Source organism: Suricata suricatta, chromosome 5 (genome assembly GCF_006229205.1).
Source record: "Suricata suricatta isolate VVHF042 chromosome 5, meerkat_22Aug2017_6uvM2_HiC, whole genome shotgun sequence".
Lineage (NCBI taxonomy): Eukaryota > Metazoa > Chordata > Mammalia > Carnivora > Herpestidae > Suricata > Suricata suricatta.
In genome coordinates, this window is record NC_043704.1 from 85411440 (window position 1) to 85429554 (window position 18115).

Sequence of the window (18115 nt, forward strand, 5' to 3'; positions counted from 1 at the left end):
ATATTGTTCATACACACATGTCAGATACAAGCATACACAGAAAATACTGTCCATAAAATAGAAAGCACTGCTATAATTCAAAAAGAAGAGACTTACAGTGATGAGAACATAGTTCAGCAGACTGACGGTGGTGATCAAAAAGAAGAGACAACCTAATGGGGTAAGTGGGCAAAGGATATAATACATTTTATTGATTTTTATTTTTTAAAATTCCAGTATAATCAATGTACAGCATTATGTTAGTTTCGGGTATATAATATAGTAGTTCAACAATTCCTCACATTACTCAATACTCATCATGAGTACTCTTGATCCTCTTGACCTGTTTCACCCATCCCCCACCCACCTCCCTCTGATGACTGTTTGTTCTTTGTAGTAAAGAGTCTTTTTTTCTTTGTTTATTTCTTTTGCTTCTTAAATTCCACATGAGTGAAATCATACAGAATTTATCTTAGAATACGATAAATTCTTAGCATAAGAAATGCGATGTGCAGTCTCATAATTATAAAATGGTCAATGAACAATGAGATACTATATTTTTCTCCTTAGTTGTAAAATATTACTTCATAATATACAGAATATGTAAGAATACTGTCATATTATGTTGATATGTAAAGTCTTTTTGAAAGATAATAGTATATATCAAAACAAAATTGCTTATACATGTTTTCCATTAATTTTACTTCTAAGAATATGCCATATACTTATGCACACACATATGTGTGCAAGGTTATATCTTACCAAATCGAATATACCACTGATTGAAATATGTATCCCAATGTTGGAGATATTAAAATGTAAAAATAAGTATACCCCAGACTTGATGAAATACAGTATTAAAAGATGTTCACTGTAGCATTGTTTAAAAAGTTAAAATTGATGGATAATGTTGTATTTTAAGCTACCATTAAAAGACCAAGGATCTAATGTACTGATATGGAAACATGGCCACTACTGTTAAGTGATAAAATGAATCTGCAAAAGAATATTTATAATATGATTCTGTTCCTATAGGAAACATTAATATATCTATGTATTTATAGCTTTAATTTTAAAATTGCTGGTAGGACATCTGCCAAACAGTGGCAACCTCTTGAGAATGAGGTTGGTATGGAGGTGAAGAATACCTTTTCCTTTTCCTTTATAGTCCTTCCTTCCTTCTTCTTCCTCTTCCTCCTCTTTTCTTCCTCCATCCCTCCTTTTCCTCCTCCTTCCCTTCCCTTCCTTCCTTTCTTCCTTCCTTCCTTTTCTTTCTTTCTTCCCCCCCCCTCTTTTTTTCTTTCTTTACATTTTTTTTTTTTTTTTACAAAACCCAAATCTCTTCATATTTTAGCCTGAACAATGTGATTTGGATGAAGTTACCTACTTGGGAAGGAAGCAGTAAAGGGCTAGTGTCTACCTTAGCATTTTTGGGATTGAGTATTTCATGGTCAGCAACAGGGCTTGCAAAACTTTGGGTTTTGTTTCCAAGTCTAGATCTGAATAAGTTCAAGTAGAGTTATAATCTAGAAGTTGTAGAATTATAAAAGTGGGAACTAGATGATTTGGAATGCCATGGTGATGAGGTGGAGAAGCAGGATTAGAAGAAGGCAGGGACATTTTGCACAGAATTCAACACTGAAAAATTGTCATTCTGAAATTCAGGAGATAGAATCCTAAGATACAGGAAATGTGACTCTCTGCATGGATTTGGCTGCCAGACTTCTTATGTCCTTGGGCCTACGGGAGTAGACAGCAAAGACAGCTGCAAGCATGCATTTGGCAGCACCTGCTCACACTGAGAGGGGTGGATCAACAGACTGGCACAGGCCAAGGCAGCTGCCTCAGTGTTCACATTAGTAATGAGGATGAGAAATTAGAAAGGAATGTTTAAGACACATGCACAGTAACAACACTAATAATTTTAGGAAGCACACTGCCATAACACATCTCAAGTATAAATAACTATATGCCATCTTAATATATGCTGGATAGTAACATTTTCATTAATAGAAATGAGTAAATTGTTATAAAATAGGAGATCATCTTTTTTTAGATTTAGACTCTAAAATTCCATTATTCCAAACAGGTTGAAATTTCCTCTACAAGCTGTCTTTCTCCTCCATCACACTGGGAATTTAGGCATTGCAGAGTGAGGAATAAAATACCGTGCTAATTCTACCACCTATTGAAGGTCTTTCTAAGAACATTGTATATGTGAATAAGTATGGTGTTTTTTACAGTGAATGATGTTTCACCACACTGTGCTGCATTTTATATGGTCCATAAAGGCACACATATCAAAATTCCTTCTAAAAAATGGTAGTTGTATATAGAGATAAATATAGTACAGGGCTCGAACCCACCATCCATGAGATCTTGACCTGAGCAGAAGTCAGACGCTTAACCAACTGAGCCACCCAGGCGCCCCTCTAGTGATAGAATTTAAAAAGATAAAATAGGGGCGCCTGGGTGGCTCAGTCACTTAAAGGTCCGGCTTCGGCTCAGGTCGTGATCTCACAGTTTCGTGGGTTCTAGCCCCGCATCGGGCTTTGTGCTAATGGCTAGCTCAGAGCCTGGAGCCTACTTCAGATTCTGTGTCTCCCTCTCTCTCTGACCCTCCCCTGCTTGTGCTGTCTCTGTTTCTCAAAAAAAAAAAAAATAAATAAAAAGTTAAAAAAAATTTTTAAGAATACGAAAATCTAAATCTAGTCTTTGAGACTAGAGAAATATTCCATATAATTCAATATATGGAAAACCATGTAAACACAAAGAGACAAAGCTACTACAAAATTTCAAAAGCATAGTAACAAACCAATGGTAAAAAGACATTTTCAGGACAATTGAAGAAATATAAATATGAAATGGTTATTAGATCTCAAAATATCAAGAATTTTGATATTTTTGATGTAGGTGATCATTGTACTGTTATGTTAGAAAACACTGAATGTTAAACATTAGTGATGCATGCTCAGGTAGTTGGGGTAAAATATCATGATATCTATGATTTATTTTAAAATTTATTTTAAAATACAAAAAATATGGATGAAGTGAAGGTGGCAAAATATAAATGTTAAATCGAGATAATGAGTATGTGGGTGTTCATCATACCCTGCCTTCTATTTTTATATATTTAAACTTTTTTTATAATAAAAAGTGTAACAAATAATGGTAAAATAAAATTCAAAAGGGCAAAAAAGGCTACAGATAGTTGCTTTTTCGACAAGCAAAGTTAATTTATGCTCATGATGACGTAGTGGAGGGTTTTTCAGCCAAGAACACCTCTCATTACAGAAGCATAGTTAGTAGTAGGAGATCTATATCCTCGTTTAGGCCCCGCTGAGGTTAATCGCTTCACCTCAGGGAACCTCAGTTTATTTGTTTGGAAAATAAAAGGATTCGATTAGTTGATTGTTTTATCCTTTCCAGTTCTCAAACGCTAACCAACAGAGGCCAACCCAAATACCTACCAGTGCCCAGTACATAATTCAAATTACTGAATTGATGAAGTGCTTGCCACTCTAACTGGGATTCCTCTTCAGCCGAAGGCTCATGATAATGTGGAGACAGTGTTTCCTAGCCTTTTTGGAGATTAGGAAGAAATACAGATTTTTATGTGAAATTGAAGATTTGTGGATGCTAAAAGAAAATGTAAAGGGAAAAGTGTAGGAGTGGGGAGGGGCCAAACCCGGCTGCAGTCCACTGCAGAGGGCGGACGCGGTAAAGGGCAGATGAACATTGGGAGGAAGACCAGGAGATTAAAACAAAAGATCGAACCACACATCAGTGAGTCTCGGGAATGAATTCTGCCTCACAATACCAGTCTACCTCAGCCTACAAGATTTCATCTACAGATGAAACTCAGCAAACACCACTTGAAAAGAAAAATCTGTTTTCGGTAGCTCTCATCTTCTGCGTGCGATCCAGCAGTTGCGGGGCGCGATGCCATTCCTGCGCCCAGTGTCCCCCGGAGACCGCAGGCGCCACAGACTTTACACTCTCCGGAGGCGCCCGGTAACGATCCTGAACTGCAACCTGAGGGAAAGTTATGCTGGGGCCGCCAAGCCCAGAGAACCTCTGGAGTAATTGGCTTCGCTTCCTTGGAAGCTCAAAAAGAAAAGCTGCTCCAGACGCAGGCAAGAGTTCTTAACCGGAAGTTTTGCCTTCCTGCTTGAGCACTTCCTGCTTGGTAACTAAGGACGCCGGGCGGTTGCTATGGTTGCGGTGGTAATTCCTGGGGAGATTTGCAGTTGTAGGGAGTAGCCTCGCATGCTGCTCCTGGGCTTTACGAGCTGGCGGATCTTTCCTCTACACCCTGTCAGAGGTTCCCTATACTTTTGCCATCATGAGTAGCGAATTCTTGGCGGAGCTGCACTGGGATGATGGGTTCGCTATCCCGGTGGCAAACGAGGAGAACAAGATACTGGAAAATCAGGTAAGGATCAGGTGAAGAAGGTGGTGGAAAGAAGGGATAGTTTCTTGGTTGGCAGGAATATTTTTATTCTTCCCTTTTCCGTCCCCAGTTTTATCCCCTTTCTGTCACCTCACCATCTCCTATCTCCCTAATCTGCTTGCCCATTACGGTACTTGCTAAGCATTACAAAATGTATATTGAAAGGATAATTGATATTCGAGATTATAAAGCCTGAATCATTACTCTCTCCTCTCCCACTCCATTTCTCCTCCTGGGCAGGAGAGGAAAGTCTGGTTCCCGCATCCGCTTTTTCCTTTTCAGAATAAAGCGCGGCTGCAAAGGGACTTCTGAGGTTTTCGTAGCAACAGTTGTTTGCGGATGTTCGTAAGCGAAACACACTCTGGTTGACGTTGCTTTTGAGTTTCTGCCTGTGATATTTAAAGTTGAAAGTGATTTCAAGAAGTATTTTCAAGAGAGACGTTCTAGTAAGAATGTAAAATGTGCAGTTTACAGCTTTCAAAGTGAGGATGCACAGAGTGATATACAAATATTTTACGTTGTAAGGAATATTTTACACCGGCTTGCAACCAATGCATAGTAGTTGTTAAAAATAAAATTGCAACTGGCTCAGAAAACTTTTAAAAACCTTTAGCAGTTAGTCTAAAGTTCCGTCACATGGCAGTGTGTTGTGTAGAGGAGGATCCAAGGACAGATGATGTTTACATTGCTTTATAGAATGGAAGAGAAGGTTTTCTTTCCTTGGAAAAGAAAATGAAAAAATCCTTCACTGTTTTTTGAAGATTTTTTCCCCCCAAAATAGTCTGACCTGTTTACTCATATCTAAATTAGAAAGCTGCAGTTTTTTTTTTTTTTGCTTTGTTTTAATGAAAGTCAACATTGGGAAACATATGATATTTGGCACTGAGTACTGAGGAATAATAATATTAAGACGTTTCCAGCCCTGGGTTCTGATCCTATTCACCAGCAGTGAGCCTGTTTCTTCTTATGTAAACTGGAAATAGAATAACCATTTCACAGGATTGTTATACAGCTCTAAGGACATTAATGTAGGTTAAAGTTCCATTCAAATATTAGTTTTTATTACTGCCATAATATTTGTCTCATATGATTTTATATACCTATTAATTATATTAGCTATTTTAAAAATATTAAGAGTGAGGGCCATAATCACTTTATGTGAATAAACAGTGGCATTGAAAAGGCAACTCTAATAAGTTTAAGATATTCAAATAGAAGGGTATAAAATAAAAAATAGGATATTCTTTCCTCAAAATACCCACTGTTGACTCTAGAAATGACTTTCATGGCCTTAAACAAATATTCCAGACATCATAGTCTACAGATGTATAGATAGAAAAGACAGAAGTGGTATTATTTTATTAAATTTAAATCCAAGTTAGTTAACATATAACATAATAATGATTATTTCAAGAATAGAATTTAATGATTCATCACTTACATATAACATCCAGTGCTCATCCCAACAAGTGCCCTCCTTAATATCCCTCACCCATTTAGCCCTTCTCCCTACCCAGCAGCCCTCCAGCAACCCTCTATACTTAAGAGTCTCTTATGGTTTGTCTCCCTCTCTCTTTTTATATTATTTTTCCCCCTACATTCATCTGTTTTGTATGTTAAATCCTACATATGAGTGAAACCATATGATATTTGTCTTTCTCTGACAGACTTATTTCCCTTAGCATAATATACTCTAGTTCCATCTACGTTGTCGCAAGTGGCAAGATTTCATTCTTTTGGATCACCAAGTAATACCACATCTTCTTTATCCATTCATCAGTTGGTAGACATTTGGGCTCTCTCCACACTTTGGCTACTGTTGATAGCCTTGTTATAAACATTGGGGTGCATGACATATGACCCTTTGAAAGAGCACTCCTGTGTCCTTTGGATAAATAACCTACCAGTGCAATTACTGGGTCATAAGGTAGTTCTTTTTTTAATTTTTTGAGGAAACTCCATCCTGTTTTTTAGATCACGTGCACCAGTTTGCATTCTCACCAGCAGTACAAAAGGGTTTCTCTTCCTCTGCATACTCGCTAACATCTGTTGTTGCCTGAGATGTTAATGTTAGCCATCTGACAAGGGTGAGGTGGTATCTCATTGTGGTTTTGATTTGTATTTCCCAGATGATAAGTGATGTTGAGCATCTTTTCATGTGTCTGTTAGCCGTCTGGATGTCTTCTTTGGAAAAGTTCTATTCAGGTCTTTTGCCCATTTCTTCACTGGATTGTTTTTTCGGTGTTGGTTTTGTTAAGTTCTTTACAGATTTTAGATACTAACCCTTCATCTGATATGTCATCTGCAAATATCTTTTCCCATTCCATCAGTTGCCTTTTAGTTTTGCTGCTTGTTTCCTTCACTATGCAGAAGCTTTTTATTTTAATGAGGTCTCAATAGTTCATTTTTACTTTTGTTTCCCTTACCTCTGGAGACATGTCAAGTAAGAAGTTGCTGCAGCCAAGGTCAAAGAGGTTGTTGCCTATTTTCTCATCTAGGATTTTGATGGCTGAGTCTTATTTTAGTAGTACAGTATCATTTACAATCTCACTATGTGTGTGTGTTTAGTTCTTTTTTGTGTCTTGAATTATGTTTCCTTTGGGATCTTTTTACTTGTTTGTTTATCTTGATATCTTTCAGATGATGTAAATTTTCAAAAAACATCTGATGGTCCTTTTATACTTAAAAGAGGCAGAAAAATATCTGGGAATTCTATGGGGAAGGAATGATCAACGTGTGGGGAGTTAATCATTGTGCTTTCATTAGGATAGCAGATGCTTTTGCTCTGGGTTCAATATGCTATCATAAAAGTTAGTAACTAATGAAGAAAATAAAAGTCATAAAGCTGTATGTGCCAAACAACATAACAACTAAGTACATAAAAGTAGGAACTCTTATAAATACAAGTAGACTTTGACAAAAATACAGGTATAGTAGGATACTTCAATATTGACTTCAGAATTGGACAATTCTAATAGACAAAAATAAGAATATAAATGTATGAGTAATACAGTAAAGATAAAAACAGAGCATATATCCCTTAAATAAACACTTTAAAAAATATGTCTGTAAAACATTTATAAAGGTGGATCATTTACTATATCAGGATGAAAACCTTAATTCATTAAAAGTGAATGATAAACCTTAAGGACATTATACGAAGTGAGATAAGATGGACACAGCAGGGCAAATAGTGTATGGTTCCACTTACATGACATACCTAGAGTAGTCAAGTTCATAGAGACACAAGTAGAATGGTGATTTACAGAGGCTGGGGGGGGGAAGAGGAATGGGGAGTTAGGGTTTAATGGGCACAGAGTTTCAGTTTAGGAAGATGAAAATTTTTAGGTGGATAGTGGCAGGGGTTTCATAACACATGAATGTACTTAATGCCACTGCTCCCTGCCCCCCTCCCTCTCCCCCTTCTCCTCCTCCATTTGTTTATTTATTAAATAAATACGGGAGGGGCAGAGAGAGAGAGAGAGAGAGAATCCTAAGCAGGCTCCATGCTGCCAGTGCAGAGATGAGGGGCATGGGACTCGAGGCGAGCTGGATGCTTAACTGGCCGAGCTATCTAGGCAACCCAGTTAATGACACTTTTCTTAATATACACCAAAAAATGGTTAAAATAATAAAGTGTGTGTTTATGTATATTTTTTCACAATTAGAGAAATGAGTGGTGGGAATTTTATAGGCCATATTTTTCTGATCATAAGCCAATAGAATTTATAATAAATAATTTAAAAATTATTCTTCATTTTATGGACTGAATGTTTGTCTGCCCCTCCCATTCATATGCTGAAGCCCTAATCTCCAACATGTTGGGGTTTGGTGGTGGGGCCTTTGGGGAGGTAATTAGGCTTAGATGAGGTCATGAGAACGTGGCTCCGGTGATGGTATTAGATCTTTATGTGAAGAAGAGAGACTAGAGCTAGCTCTCTCCACCATTTGAGGATGCAAGTCAGGAAGAGAGATTTCACCAGAACCAAATTGTCTAGTACCTCAACCCTGGGCTTCCTGGCCTCAGAGAACTCTCAGAAATAAATTTTCTGTTCTTTAAGCCACTCAGTCTATGACATTTTGTTGTGGCGGCCTGAGCTAAGTGACATCCATCTTAAATACTTAGGCCAATTTCTCAGAAACCTAGATAGCTCTTCTATCATGGAGAAATTGAAGGGGAAAACTTAGCTTTTAGAAAACAATAAAAAGAGACTGCTTCACACCTGTGTCCACTGAAAATAGCAAAAATCTTACTTAGAGCAGAGTTATAGGCTTCAATGCCTTCATTTTTAAATCAGTGCCTTAGTCGGCTTGGGTTGGTATGACAAAATACCATAGACTGAGGGACTCAAAAACCATTTATTTATTAAAAAGACATTTATATCTCATGGTTCTGAAGGCAGTAAGTGGAGATCAGGATGGCAGGGTGGTTGGATTCTAGTGAGAGCCTTCTCACTGTGTTCTCACGTGGCAAAGAGAAAAAAGGAATGCAGGTAATGAACATAGACCACTGGGGGGAATCTGATCACAAACAAACACAAAAAATGATAGCCAACTGCAAAGGTGGAAATCAATTGTAAAATAGGCATTTTTCAAGGTGGGTTTCCAATATAAGAACATATATATGAGGGACAAGCAGAGACGTGGACACACTAGGCATTGGGAAGACATGAAATCCCAGGTAGGGGGCTACCTGTAACCTGCAAAAGAAAAAAGCTCCGGTCTCTCTTCTTATAATAAGAATTCCATCATGAGGAATTCTCACGCTAAGTCCATCATGAGGGTCCTACCTTCATGTCCTAATTTAAACCTACTCAACTCCCAAAGGCTCCACTACCACCACGTTGTGGGTAAAGGCCTCAGCATGTGAATTTGAGGGTGACACAGATATTTAGTTCATAGCAATCAATATGACAAAAAAGTAAAAAAAAAAAAAATTAAGAACTACTCTTAATAAATATTTGAAAAAGAATAACTAAGTGAACCAAAGAGGAAATTAAAAGAAAAACTGAAATTAATGAAATAAAAAGCAAAAATACATATTTAGTATGTTTAATGAAATATAGGACACAACATATAGTACATTAGTATTTTATTACCTGCCCCGTCAGGCAGGTCAGTCAATGTAGGTTCCTGAGGGAGGGAATGAGAATGGGGTAGGGCAGGGAGCACAGAGAATGGAAGCAAGACAAAGTCTCTGATCAAGCCTCATTTATTGAAAAAATACACACACCTTATAAAAGGTTCAAGGCGGGAAGCAAGGCAGCTGACCTAGGTCGGTTGCTAGAAAACAGGGTCAAGTGATTAAGGGAAAACGGAACTGCAATCTCAGTACAGCACCTGAGGGGCCGAAATACGGCCCTGCCTGCAGGCGGTGGATCTTTGTTCTTCTGGCAGCTCCCCACAATTACCTCCTTATTTAAAAAATTTAAATAGTGTCTTTTGCGTTTCAGTGGATCTTGTTGTGCACCTCCTTGGGTTGTAGCCCCAACTTTGGGAACCACAGATCAAGACTCTAAGGAAGGATATTTTAGTTCTGATGAGTATTATATTGTTTGAGGGGTGACATATTCTAATTGTCCTGGGAATCGATCTTATTGTTTCCTAAAGTTTTTTATTGGTGTTGTTATGCATTTACACTGTTATGTTTCTATTCAGGGTTTTAATTTAACGACACACAACATACATTAAGAAACAGGTCCTAAGCACGTGGAAATTTGTTGTTCTGTTCTGTTAAGCTTTGCCCTAAATCTATTGATTTTGGATAGTTCAGGGAGGAGTTTGTTATACATGGTGTTCACTGCCTTTTGAATTTATGGTTCATGCTCTGTGTTTTTGTTATGTTTGTTATTATGCTCTTGTTTGCCCTACAGATGTTGTGGTTTAATTATGCAATAGGATCTCATTTTTTCCCTTTAAGTACTGCTGTATGAAAATTGTGTTTTAGCAGTGGTTCCTGAAAGATTTCTGAGAAATCTGAGAGATTTCTATTGTTTTAATATAGTGCTAATTTTCCCACAGTAATGTCTAAATTACCACTTGTATTATTTACAGTTGTCAAAGCTGCAGGAGGAAAGGTCAAGCTTGCAGGATCAGCTACGTGACTATGAAGATCGAATTAATGCTATGACTTCTCACTTCAAAAATGTTAAGCAAGAGTTTTCATTTACGCAGGTATGGTAATGTTGACATTCATTTTGATTATGTCATGTGTGGTCATGTAACATTTCACATTGCATATACATCTGTGATTTTATTTCAGAGATACAAGAAACTTGAGCATCGCTAAACTATTGTGAACATAACCTTGAGCCTGGGAGTAGGTAGGAAAAATAGGGTTTTGAGGAACACACTACTGCCACCAAGTTCAGGGAATAATGAACTCATGTGAAAGAAGAAACCATTCAGTGTAATGTAATATTAGACAGCAAATTATATGAGAAAGGTACAGTGATGGCAATGAGAAATGATTTTAAGCCAAAATAGACCTAACATAACATGTGATAGAATTTCCACCTCATTTTCACTTTTACAGCACAACCCACTGGGGCCTTTTTCAGTGGAGACAAATAGTTCACCCGCTTCAGTAGCCCTTAGGACACCATGTTATTTTCGGAACCTGAGACAGTAGAAAAGTTAAATTATATTTAAGACACTATTTAAGATGACTGGGGAAAGTATAATGCATTTTAGAAATATTACTACAAGTAATGAAAGTTAAAACTTAGAGTGATTAGTTAAGTATATTTGTTTTATGGACCATCCGTTCATGTGTAGAGCAACATTCACTGATGACGCCTTGCAAAGAGCGCAGCCAATCAGCACTGGAGAGTTTACTAACTTCCATTTCAAACTGTGCTTTTAAAATTGCAACTACCTTTCTTTGAAAGGTATGTAATTCTTAATACCGAACTGTGGGAGAATGTTCCTCGTGAGAAGGGGATCCTGGGGAGAACGCAAGTGACACAACGACCGTTCCCAAAGGCCGATGGCCAATGGGAACACCGTTTCCACCAGCTAATGGCTAGTGGAAACACTGTTCCCTCCAGTTGATGGCTAAGGGAACACAACAACCGTTTCCACGTATCCCAGGAAACGCATGCATCTCTAAAAGCTGATGACTAAAGGAGACGGATGCTCCTCAATGGAAGCTGAATGGTCCCGGAGAGACTGGGCACTGTGGACGTCCCCAAAAGAGATGGAGATGGACCAAGAGCTGACGGCTAATGGAAAACTTTATCAGGAACAGCATCTTATTTTATACCCTCCTTACAAGCATGGAGAGCACAGTAAACGTTTAGTCAGCACTAAATGTTTAACCAGAACAATAGATACAGATACAGAGCAGGCAGAACAGGAACAGCCTGCAACTGTGCATGGGTATATCTCTGGTGCTGCAGCTTCTTGACGCACTTGGCTGATGACCAGGAAGGCTCTGTCCTGCATGTCCTCCTGGGACTTCATCAGCCCCTTGTTCCCAGCATTCCTGGAGCATAAGTCTGATAAGGGTATTTCACACATAAGGACAGTGCTGAGAACTGAGGTCTGATGTCCTATTTCCCAACAGTGAACAAAACATGTTTTTTTAGTACCAATTTATAATATTGATAAGTAACCATTTTGTGGTTTAAACTTGTTATTAGGAAGCAGCAAATTTATGAACTTTTAGAAGCAATACTTGAGATTTTTGAATCCTGATATGGTTAATAAACTGAAACAACATCTTTTCTTTAAGTTATTAAACCACTGAGTTGAGGATTTGATAGTCAGAGATTCTAGGGGTGGCTGGTGGCTCAGTCGGTTAAGTGTCCGACCTCAGCTCAGGTCATGATCTCATGGTTCACAGGTTTGAGCCCCACATTAGGCTTGCTGTTGTCAGCCTGTCTGCGCAGAGCCTGGAGCCTGCTTCAGACTCCGTGTCTCCCTTCTCTCTGCCCCTCCCCTGCTCACATTCTGTTCTCTGTCTCTCAAAAATAAATAAATGTTTAAAAGAATTTTTTTAATAAAAAAAGTCAGATTCTCTGTAGGTATATATTTTATTATAGACAAATGTCAATTAAATCGGGTGATAGAGAAGACAGTAAACTTCCTATAGCATTAACAGCTCTAATAATGTAAAATAATACTGATGGTGATAACCTAAGAAACACTACAAAACTCAGTAGTCAATAAATACTATTTTAGTAAGTGAAGCTTAACACAAAGGCATGATTGCTTATTAATATATTCTGGGAAATATAACCATCAGTGTTTACGTAGTCATTTATTGAATTATCTCTGTAATCAGTTTATGTCATAAGTTTATAAAAACAATCCATTTCCTAAGAATTTTTAAATACATTTTATTGATTTTTTAGGTAACTTTTTAACTACTATCATATAAACTTTGGTTTTCTACAGTTTTCCTAGACCAACATAAAATCTAAAATTTGCTAACAACAGTATTTTCTCCCAGTTCATTCCATGAACTGACACTTTCTTACAACTTTATAGTAAGCAATGCCAACTACACTGAATTATAATGTCTAACATGGTTTAGGTTTCAGAGAAGTCGAATTACTAGTACTTAATCTAAGTATTTTGTGGGAACTTTTTTTGGGCTAATGGATTATTATAAATATTGTATAATATTAAAAATTAAAAAGTCTTTCTATCTTGTAAATTATTCTGTAGTCTCTTTGTAAAGCCCGAGAGCATGAGATTGAAAGTGAAGAGCATTTTAAGATCATTGCTGAGAGAGAACTGGGACGAGTGAAGGATGAAATCCAGCGACTGCAAAATGAGATTGCTTCAATACAGGAAAAGAAAAGTGACAAGGAAGTATGTTTGAAATGTTACTTAACATTTTGTGCTATTGTTCCTTTTTCCCTTACCAATGAACACTGATTTTTTTTTTCTGTATGGGAAGGGCATTCATTAGTTTCCTGACATTTGCAAAAAAAACCACTGTTTTTTAGACAATGAAAGGTGTGCGGAGTTGTCATTTGAATGAAACAATGACAGAATGTTACCTTCATTTTCCTACTATTCATTTGCCAAATCATCATTGAGCAATACCATGTGCAGAGTATCATACTGGCTATCTGCTATGCAATACTAAGCATCATTTATTCATAAATATCATATGATACTAGTCATAGTTTATTCACATATTTTAAAGCCCAAATTAAAAATTTATTTTTAATATTGAGTTTCATTTTTCATTCAAAACTTTTACCTTTCATATTAATTTATCAGCCTATGGCTCTAATACTAAGCCACTATAATATCTTTTTCTCTTTTCTTTCCTTTTTACTTACCTGATTTGGGAGTTCTTTCCAAATTTGATTCTTCTCTTTACATATGCATATACATATAGAAATGCACATATATATGTTTATGTATGCATACCTATTTTTACTATATTAATTTGTACTTGCTTGCACATTGATCTGTTTTCTTTTGTGAGTCTAGATTTGTTAGATGAATACATTTACAGAAATATTTTTATCTCCCTAACTACTATATTTATTTAATTTAGATGTACTTCCAATATTTCCATATAAGAGACCTCTCAGTGGCAGCAATCTGATTAGAAACGGAGTTGAAGGAGCCTTGTGTTGAGCTTGAGTTAGCATATCACCTGCATTATTTTTATTAAGATTTGGTGGACTGATTAATATTAGAGATTGCTCTGGGGAGTTTCCCTTAAGCCTTTTTAACCAACCTATGGCTCAACTATGATTCTCATCTTTTATAATCTTCTCCCTTCTATTTATAACTAAAGAATTAAATATAAGTGCGATAGTTAAATGTTATGTTATATATATAAATGTATATGGAGGTAAGAACAGGATTAATAGTATGCAATGTTATGTTATATAATGTTATGTTTTCTTTTAGTTTGTGTAGTAAATAATATTTTGTAATCTCTCCCTGTCCCTTTTCTTTGGAAATTAGACTAATATATTTAAAACTACTCAAAAATTGGATAGTTTGAAATGTCAGATGAACTGGGACCAGCAAGCCTTGGAAGCCTGGTTAGAAGAATCAGCTCATAAAGATAGCGATGCCCTCACTCTTCAGAAGTACACACAACAAGATGATAATAAAATTAGGGTGAGAAATTACAAATGGTAATGTTAGGTTTTCTCTGAATCTGTAGTATGTGAACCTTTTTACCTAAATTAGATTTATAATTTTAAAGCAGTAGTTCCTAAACTTTTTTGAGTCAGAGACTCCTTTGACAATCTAATAAAGCCAAAGATCCTCTCTTTAGAAAAATGACTGTGTTCAAATACTTACAAATTTTGCTGAAGCTTTTATAGATCCTCTGAAATCCTCTGACCATTTAGGGATCCATGGACTCAATTCTGATTGAGAAGAGTTCTCAAAAGCATTTCAGAGAAGAAAGTTTTATACTAGAATTACGTATAAGTATTTTAACTACTTTTATCTAAATAACAGTCTGAATGTAACATAGTGTTTGCTGATTTTAGACTATAGAACTATTGATTACTTACTATATTATTATAACCATTACTTAAAATCTACTTGTAATTAAATCTGTTAATACTTTTGTATTATGAAACATGCTATTTTCAAATAGATATAATACTAAATGCATTATGTTAAATAATTTTAGATGACAAATTATTAATGTTTTTCTAACTAAAAAGTATTAAAAATCTTTTTAGAAACTATTGAGTTTTAATTGTAACCCTTTGGGGTCAAAAGGAAATGTATGAATTATTTTGTAGTTGTTTTAGATAGCAAATAAATGTGTATCTATAATATAGTAATAATGTATTAACGTAAGATATGCTTAATGTAAGATATGCTAATAGCTTTTAAGTTAATAAAACAATTATGGATATTTTTACATGTAACTACATCATAGGCACTGACCTTGCAATTAGAAAGACTGACTCTGGAATGTCATCAGAAAAGAAAGGTACTTGACAACGAGCTTACAGAGACTCTAAGTGCACAGGTTAGTTTAGTGAATATTTTTATTTCTTAATTGTCAAAGTGATATAGACAAAAGCACTTAAATTCACAAAATTGTTATTTGCTCTGTATTTGACAGTTAGAATTGGATAAAGCAGCACAAGATTTTCGTAAAATTCATGATGAAAGACAAGAACTCATTAAACAGTGGGAGAACACAATAGAACAGATGCAGAAGAGAGATCGAGACATTGATAACTGTGCCTTGGTAAGGTAGTAGTTTGGTCCTTGTGATGTTTGACTGTATTATTCTCTTTTGTATTTAACTCATTCATTTCAAGTATAACTCACATTACTATCTGAAAGTCATTTTTGCAGCAGGGTTCAATAGTTTTGGTAAGTGCTTTCCAAGGCTAAATCTTTCCCTTCAGATATGTGACTTTATGAAGATTATTTACTTATGGTATTATGATGCTGAAGACTGGATTCTGCCATCTCCTGAACATGGAACAAGAGAAAGTCAATAGATAATATTGGTGCAGTAAAGCCAACGCTCTCACTGACACATGGTTATCCACAGTGCTTTGAATTTAATGTATGTGCTATTTGGTAGTAATCACTGGTGTAGGGAAATGAGCCTCATGGACAGTCAGGAGACAAATAGGAAGAGTCAGGAAAGAAACCTAAACTGTGATAAAGTGTCACTTTTGAAACTGAGGCACCCATAATAGGTTAGAAGTATGGAAGGGAAGGAAAACCACACCGATTAAACAGGGACCTAGCGTTATCTTTTGCTATTTTCAGAGGTAATTTAGAAGTTTTTTGGAAAATCATTAAGGAGAAAAATAGTGGAGAGCAAACATGGGGAGATTAGGGAAAGTTGGGAAGGTTAAGGAATTGAGGAGGAAAGAGAGCAGATGAGGAGACGTTTTAACTTCCAATCTGAATCTACTACCTGGAAAGGCATTTGGCAAGCAGCTCAGGTCATTGGGAGTTTGGTATTCTCCTAACTGTATGGGGTTTACTTGTTATATGTGACTTCTGTGTAAATATGTTATTCTTTTTTTCAAGTTTCTGTAAGTAACCAAGATTTTATCAACAGAATGGCCTATGCCTTTTTTGGAAGGACAAGAGAGAACCAGTTTTGACTATGAGTCCCTTATAATTCTTAATTCTGATCTTGGTTTCAAACATCAAGTCCCGACTGCTTTCTCTGTGTAATTCAAATGTGATAGATGCAAGATTGCGGATCTATCCACAATAGAACTGCACTCTTCTGCAACCCCACAGCTAAATTGACTCTGCCTGCTGATTGGGCAGAGTAGAGAGCTTGTAGGTCTCTGGTCATATTCCCCTTGCTTCCTTATTGAATCTCCTGGCTGTCTGTATTGAAGAGAACAGGGAGGGTGCTAGGAAGTGGCTCCATAGGCAGTGGCGTGCTTCTAAGTGTTTAGCAACTGGCTCCCTATCTGTGACACTTCTGACGTCTGTGGTGAAACCACTTCCATAGCAACACGACTCTGCTCAGCACAGAGTTGAAAGAGATGTGTCTGTCAGTTCTGGTGAGCCAGTGAGAGCCAGTTATAGCACTAGAGGATTTACTCTCTTGTTCCTTTTCCTCCACAGTAGTTCCTGCCTTCTTAGTGTCTTCTTGGCAGGAGTCTGAGCATATGAACCTGAAATTGGCTTTTTCCCCCCTTAAAGTTCACTTATTTATTTTGAGAGAGAGAGAAAGAGTGTTTGAGAGCGGGGGAGGGGGAGAGAGTGAGGGAGAGAGAGAACCCTAAGCAGGCTCTGGGCTGTCAGCGTGGAGCGTGACATGGGGGTCCATCTCACAAACCATGAGATCACGACCTGAGATGAAATGAAAAGTTGGATGCTGACCTGAGCCACCCAGGCACCCCTGAAATATGCTTCTTACAAGAAACTTTTGCACCATTTAGAAAAGGAAAAATATTTTTCTATTATGCTTTTATTCCAGTGTAGAAATTTTGGGATATTACTGTACTTATCAGCATCACCTACAAAAACTTAACTGTGAGTAGATAACACTGTTAAAAAGGTGAATGTTGAATGAAGTAGGTATTAAAGTATTGATTAAATGGTAGAAAAATCAATAGAAGGTAGGATTCTAGAATAGTCATTTGACACATATAAACTTAGGAAGTTTTGATCTGTCGTTGGTCAAATAAACAGTATATATATAGAATGCTACATTATAGAATGTTAATTGTTATAGAAAACATATGAATACTAGACTGAGTAAATTAAATGCTTTTTAAAATGTAGTATATTTCAGATCTATATCCATTTAATATGGTAATATGTACAATATTACATGTAGCATTTCTAAAATTTACTGATTTCAGAACATATACCCTCCCCCAACCTGACTTGCCTGATTTCCTGTGATTAGTTGTTTGGTGGGACCCCATTTTGGAAAACTTGAAAGAAATACACTTTAGGGTAAATTTTCCTTTTCACTCCAACTCAGTGTATTGCTGTCGACATCACTTGTAAAAACCATAGATGACTTTTATTCCTCAGCTCTAAAACTTCTTTGTTCTTTGTTGCTTAAAAGTTGAACCTCTGAGGGGCTCCTGGGTGGTTCAGTTGGTTGAACAGTCAACCCTTGATTTCAGCTCAGGTCATGATCCCAGGGTTGTGGGACTGAGCCCCGCTCTGGGCCCTGCAGTGAGCATGGAGCCTGCTTAAGATTTTCTCCTTCTCTCTCTCTCTCCTCCCCTCCCTCTC

At 36.8% G+C, this 18115-nt stretch overlaps 1 protein-coding gene across 1 annotated transcript in view; it reads left to right on the forward strand.

The window, feature by feature from the left end:
* Positions 1-4267: 4267 nt before the first annotated feature.
* CCDC39 (coiled-coil domain containing 39) overlaps positions 4268-18115 on the forward strand; it is a 41351-nt gene continuing 27503 nt past the window's right edge. The window contains exons 1-6 of the mRNA XM_029939828.1: positions 4268-4414; positions 10487-10606; positions 13106-13252; positions 14372-14530; positions 15312-15404; positions 15501-15629. Of these exons, the coding sequence (XP_029795688.1) occupies positions 4325-4414; positions 10487-10606; positions 13106-13252; positions 14372-14530; positions 15312-15404; positions 15501-15629 (738 nt within the window). The 5' untranslated portion in view covers positions 4268-4324. The remainder of the gene's footprint in view (positions 4415-10486; positions 10607-13105; positions 13253-14371; positions 14531-15311; positions 15405-15500; positions 15630-18115) is intronic.